Source organism: Babylonia areolata, chromosome 9 (assembly GCF_041734735.1).
Source record: "Babylonia areolata isolate BAREFJ2019XMU chromosome 9, ASM4173473v1, whole genome shotgun sequence".
Classification (NCBI taxonomy): domain Eukaryota; kingdom Metazoa; phylum Mollusca; class Gastropoda; order Neogastropoda; family Buccinidae; genus Babylonia; species Babylonia areolata.
In genome coordinates, this window is record NC_134884.1 from 31,434,536 (window position 1) to 31,441,457 (window position 6,922).

The window sequence follows — 6,922 nt, forward strand, 5'->3', positions numbered from 1 at the left end:
GAAGCACAGATTAGATACAAACAGACAGGCACACAGACATGGACACAGACAAGACACAGACAGAAAAATACACAACAAACAGACACAGACAGACAGGCCCTCAGAAAGAGCCACAGTGCCAGTGACCAGCTGACAGCAGAGAGAGAAGCTAGGGACGTCACCAAGGACGATGTCTCCTCCCTCCCCAATGACCTGACCTGACGGACCGTAAGGAAGCCATCATCTTCCCCTTCACTTCCCTCCTCTCCTCTTCTCTCCTTCCTCTGCCTGCATCCTTTCTTTCGCCCATCGTTTAAGTATGTAGAGAGAGCGAGAGAGGCGGGGAGAGAGAGAGAGAGGAGGGGAGAGAGAGAGCGAGAGAGAAGAGACAGACAGACACAGACACAGACAGACACAGACAAATATAGACAGACAGAGACAGACATAGACAGACAGACAGAGACAAACAGAGACACAGAGACAAACACAGACACAGACGCAGACAGACAGAGACACAGAGAGAGACATACAAAGACAGACAGACAGACAGACAGAGAGAATCAGACTGAAAAGAGAAAGAGATACAGAGAGAGAGAGAGAGTAAGATATAGAGAGTAAATGAGAGAGGGGAGATTAGGTTTAGAAGAACGTGAGGTGGTAACAAAGAACTGGAGAGAGGAGACAGAGAGAGTGAGAGAGACTCAGATAGACTGAAAAGAGAAAAGAGAGACAGAGACACTGATTATAATAAAAATGTTTTTTTTTGATTAAAAAAAAATCAGGGGAGCAATCCCACGCTTTCTCAAACATTCCCCCCTCCACCCCCCAGGCCCCTCCCCCCCCCCCCCCCCCCCCGCCCCCCTCAACCCCACCCCCCTCCCTTCATGCAATTGAGAGAATGCGTGGCAGGGGAACTATTCGTAAAAAAAATTAATGAGACATAGCGTGGGATGCGAGAAGCGTAGGCTAGCAACCCCTTCCATTGTCTCTTTTTTTATTTTTTTTATTATTATTATTATCAATTCTTAGTCCTTTGTTTTATTCATGGAGCAATGAAGAGGCAAAAACAATAGCATGGAATGAAATGAAATAAAATAGAATAAAATAACAATATAAAATAGAATAATAATAAAAATAAAACAAAATATACTAGAATGAAATAAATCGAAATTCAGAGACATTTCTGCAACTCCTACACACATCCCATCCCCACTACCCCCCCTCATCCCCATCCCCATCCCCCCACCGCTCCCCCTCCACACACACACACACACACACACACACACACACACATCGCCCCGCGGCCAAGGCTACACTCAATAGAATTGAGTGTTGTTATTATTGCTGTTGTTGTGGTTCTAGTACTGCTGCCGGCGGTGCTGTTGCTGTTGCTGTTGCTGTTGTTTTGTCTTTCCCTCGGGAAAACTTCCGAAAATTAAAGAGAAACGAAAAGTAAACAAACTGTTGATATGATGACAGCAACAAAACACAAAAGTCATGGCATAAAGTACGAACAAACACAGAACCAATACAGCGTGATTCAATACCCCTTCCTCCTGAAGAAAACAAAAAAGGTGGTAATGGTAAAAGGCTTGTGTCCAGCGTGTGTGTTCTTCCAGTAAAAGTGGAACAAAAGACAGAAGAGTGATCATTGAAACCTTCACTTACAGCAAAAAAACCAAGACAAGAAGAAAATAATGGAAAACCGCTCGAAAATAAACTATGCCACAGTCTCCTCAAAACGTTCCAAGGATGTGACGGAAAAATGAAACTAATTCATGACAATGTCTCGCCAGATGAACAGTCATCGTTTTAGACTCCTCTGGCAAAAGTAATTTAGGAGCGACCTTCACCTTGGTGATGACCTTGGAGTGACCTTAACATTGGGTGTGACCTTCACCTTACATTCTTAAAGATGTCAGTGAAGTCTACGGCGAGCGGCACGTGGCGAGATTATCGCTATGAGAAACTTCGTCGTGGCACTGCGAATGATTCAGGTAAGTGGTGTGTGTGTGTGCCTGTGCGCGCGCGCGCGCGCGCGTGTGTGTGTGTATGTGTGTGTGTGTGTGTGTGTGTGTGTGTGTGTGTGTGTGTGTGTGTGTATGTGTGTGTGTGTGTGTATGTGTGAGTGCGTGCGCACGCGTTTGTGCGTGTGTGGGGGTGGGGGGTGGGGTTGTGCTTATGCATGTATTGGTTGGTGTGTGTGTGTGAGCGCCTGCGCGCGCGCGCGCGCGTGTGTGTGTGTGTGCGTGTGTGTGTGTGTGTACTTGCATGTGTGTGTGTTTGTGCTTGTACGTGCACTCGCGTGTGTGCTATGTGCGTGCGTGTGAGCGTGTGCGTACATGCGTAGGTGTGTGTTCAACTGAAAGAGAAACCAGCGAAGTCTTGACCACTCTGTGGAAAAAAGATGAGTCAGAGTCATGATCTTGAATACATTCGTCATCCGTTACTGATTACAATGCGGTCTGTCATATATTCTCAGACACAAACTCCTCGTCAATTGCAATCATTACCCGACCATTGCAAAGCATAAAACATTTGTCAGAATAGTCTAATGCCGATGGTGGAATCATAGAAAGAAAATATGTCTTCATCAGTAACACTGCTATCTCCAAGAGAGAAATAGTTGTCATTCTTTCTACCAACGCAGTCTGACGTGTTTCCGACTGAAAGTATGTGTCATCCTCCATCATAGTCGTCTGGTATGGTTGATGATTTTAGACAGCTGACAATTTATCATTTGACGATCCCTTTATTAAGGGAAGTGTGCTGCTTTCGACCTGGAAGAAGGTGCCAGAATGGTTAGGACGCTCATCCGCCAATACAGAGTCCGCGTTGGGTTACGCTGCTGGTCAGGCATCTGCTTGGCAGATGTGGTGTAGCGTATATGGTTTTGTCCGAACGCAGTGACGCCTCCTTGAGCTACTGAAACTGAAACTGAAACAGAGTCCGTGAGGGTCTAACTTCAAATCCCGCTCTCGCCCTTTTCTCCCAATCTAACTGAGCGTCTAGTCATTCGGATGAAACGATAAAACGAGGTCATGTCTGTAGCACGCAATTGGCGCACTGAAACGGAAATTATGGCAACAAAAGTGTTGTCCTCTAGCAAACAATTTCAAGAAGGTATCCACTCTTCTGAGACGATTTCCACTCTGATAGGTACACTCACGGCCTGCGTGTTAGGTTATGCTGCTGGTCAAGCATCTGCATAGCAGATGTTGGTGTCCGGTATACGGATTTCTCCAAACGCAGTGGCGCCTCTTTCAGAGAGTGATTCTGAAACTTTCGATATGCACACCTATCTCTCTGTCTGTCTACTGTCCACATGCACCTTTAATGTGGATTGTTTTACATACCCACATGTATGAACCGTTGGAGCTCAAATATTGTATATTTACTGCTTCTTCTAATCGTGTTTGTTCGGTTCGGGGGGTTGGGTGTGGTGTGGTTGAGTGGATTTCTTCTATAGTTCAGTTTTACATTTAATGCATTTAAGGAGAAAAAGAATACTCGTGAATTAATTACTGTTGTTATTGGGCATACTTTTATTTTCACACACGTGTATTGTTTTTTGTTTGTTTGGGGGTTTTTTGTTTGTTTGTTTGTTTTTCTGTTTCATTTTCACATCGCGTGAACCTAAACCAGACTCGCAACAAACTGGGCCTCCTCTGCCATTTCAGAGTTGTAAACATTTATTTCACTTAGTGTACCGCTCTTTGCTGTTACTGATAGAGCCAGACTGAAAACAAAACAAAACGAAACAAACACACACACACACACACACACACACACACACACACACACACACACACACACACACACACACACACACACACACACACATCTATGTCTACGTTGTCTGTATTACTGGTGTTTCCGTGAGTGAACTGCTCGTGATTTACAGTGCAGTCTGTAGCCATCTGTTTCGATTGAATATATTTGTCACCCGTTCTCGTAGTTTTGAATGGCTATTGATTTTTAGAGAGCTAGATATTTCCCCATGACATCAGCATTTTTAGAGAGCTAGATATTTCCCCATGACATCAGCATCTGTCTGCAAGAAAGAGTGTGTCAGTCTTGCTCTGTCTGTCCGTTTCTTCTTCTCCATGTCTGTCTGTATATTTATCATATATTTATCATTTATGACAATGCACTAAATACATCAGAGGTAACATTCTGATCCCATTCTGAAACATCTACTCAATTATATCGGTCGCCAATCGACTTTTATCTGAAGTCTGGCAGTGTAAACATTGAATTAACAAGCAAATGAGAGAGAGAGAGGACTTTGTTGGACTAAGGTGGACTTTCAATCAGAGGGTCCCGGATTCGAATCTCGGTAACGGCGCCTGGTGGGTAAAGGGTGGAGATTTTACCGATATCCCAGGTCAACTTATGTGCAGACCTGCTAGTGCCTGAACCCCCTTCGTGTGTATACACACGCGGAAGGTCAAATACGCACATTAAAGATCCTATAATCCATGTTAGCGTTCGGTGGGTTATGGAAACAAGAACATACCCAGCATGCACACCCCCGAAAACGGAGTATGGCTGCCTAAATGGCGAGGCAAATAAACAAAACGGTCAAACACGTAAACTGTTACATGTCTGTCTGGGTGTGTATGTGTGTGTGTCTGAAATCTGATTGAATAACACAGTAAACGAATGATGAGCGCCCAGTGGCAGCCGTCAGTCGGCTCTACCCAGGTAGGCAGGCTGTTGTGTAAATGTCTCCGTGTTTGTAAAGCGCTTAGAGCTTGGTCTCCGACCGAGGATAGGCGCTATATAAGTATCCATATCAATCAATCAAAAGAGAGAAGGAGAGAGAGAAAGTGTGTGTGTGTGTTTGTGTGTGTGTGTGTGTGGTTCATATGCCTTTAATATTCATTTGATGCCATCACTGCCTCGTTTTTGTCTGTCAGCCCAGATTTTTGGAATATGTCATTCACGGTACCACGAACTAATGCTACCAATGGAATAATTTCTTTTAAGTCTTTATTTTTGCTGCATGTGTAACTTGTGTCTCCTAGAACATAATATTTGTCCTTCTGTTTGTGCTGTCACAGTCTAGAGTGTCGTTTAAAGGTTTCCCGACAGAAAGAAATGTGTCAGCTTTGATCGTGGTTTGGTAATGGTTGGCAGGCGTGGTCTGGTTATGGGGAACTAGACTAGATCATTACATGTCCAGTTTATTATCCCTTTGTAAAGGAAGAGTGTGTCGATTTCGCTCTGCCTGCACATTTCTCTGTCTGTCTGCTTACTGAAGGAAAAAAAACAATCGCACACATCACTGGACGATCAAGCTGGGATTTGACGCTCTGGCTGTTTGTGTAAGTTAACTCATTCTTCTCCAGGTGCGAGTTAACTCTTATCATGATTCCTTCCCCTGTGTGCCAGATACGAGAAATCTTGTAGCAACACACTATTCTAATTTCGTTCATTCTTGCTTGGTACAGTTGGCATTCTAAACTGAACTGTTTACGGAGTCCGGAAGCATGAAAATGAAGCTTTGCTTGACCGATCAAATTAACATTTATCCATCTTCTTCTTCTTCTTCTTCTGCGTTCACTCGTATGCACACGAGTGGGCTTTTACGTGTATGACCGTTTTTACCCCGCCATGTAGGCAGCCATACTCCGTTTTCGGGGGGGTGCATGCTGGGTATGTTCTTGTTTCCATAACCCACCGAACGCTGACATGGATTACAGGATCTTTAACGTGCGTATTTGATCTTCTGCTTGCATATACACACGAAGGGGGTTCAGGCACTAGCAGGTCTGCACATGTGTTGACCTGGGAGATCGTAAAAATCTCAACCTTTTACCCACCAGGCGCCGTCACCGTGATTCGAACCCGGGACCCTCAGATTGACAGTCCAACGCTTTAAACCACTCGGCTATTGCGCCCGTCAATTATCCATCAATTTTCACAGTTTTAGCGAACCACCCTGTCTTTGTTTTTGTTTTTTGGGTTTTTTTTCTGCAGTGGTCTCACGTAGTGCTGGGCAAGGGATATTGTAGCAGGCATGTATCCGTAGTGTAGAATTCGCTTTATAATGTGATTTATGCCTACTGTGATTTCGCTGCTTCGTAAAAGGATGTAATGTGTAATGCAGGGTAGTGTGTGTGTGTGTGTGTGTGTGTGTGTGTGTGTGTGTGTGTGTGTGTTGGGACTCATGTACGTTTATGTGTATTTGACTGTGCTTTCATATCTGTGAAACTGCATGTTTGGCGCATATCTTTTATGCATGTGTGGGTGTATGTGGGAATGTGTGTCTTCATGTTTTACATTTATTTGCTTATTTATCATCATTGTTGTCTTATTTATTTATTTAGTTATTTATTATCATACCTTTTTTCATATCATAATTATTATTTATTTATTGATCTATTTATGTATTTATTTACTTATTTATGTACGCTTATTTATTATTTATTCACCTTTTTTTTCAAGGCCTGACTAAGCGTGTTGGGCTACGCCGCTGGTCAGGCATCTGCTTGGCAGATGTGGTGTAGCGTATATGGATTTGTCCGAACGCAGTGACGCCTCCTTGAGCTACTGAAACTGAAACTGTAAAAGGATGTCGGACAACGTTTACAAGCGATTGAAGGAACTGACCGCCGTAGAGAAATGTTGACTGGCTCTTAGCCAGAGTGAAGTGAATTCAGTTTGTTCAGTCGTTCGATAACTTATTTTATTAATCATTTTTTTTTCACGTGCTTTGTAATGTAAAGCCTAGATTGGAAAGACAATGTCCGTCAACTGCTGCCTGGTTCAACTCCCATTATCCCGGAGTATAAACAACAAAGACGAGGCTCCTTAAGACTCTCGTGTGATACCCACTTAGTCCAAGAAAGGAATAATTGGGGAGGAAAAAAGACCACTCAGCTGAATTCAGTCAATTCTAAATTCACAAAGCTTGTACCATGTACCATGCTTAATG

At 43.6% G+C, this 6,922-nt stretch overlaps 1 protein-coding gene across 1 annotated transcript in view; it reads left to right on the plus strand.

Annotated features, from left to right (window-relative positions):
- The first annotated feature begins 1,894 nt into the window (after positions 1-1,894).
- LOC143285621 (short transient receptor potential channel 7-like) overlaps positions 1,895-6,922 on the plus strand; it is a 186,175-nt gene continuing 181,147 nt past the window's right edge. The window contains exon 1 of the mRNA XM_076593019.1: positions 1,895-1,976. Within this exon, the coding sequence (XP_076449134.1) occupies positions 1,895-1,976 (82 nt within the window). The remainder of the gene's footprint in view (positions 1,977-6,922) is intronic.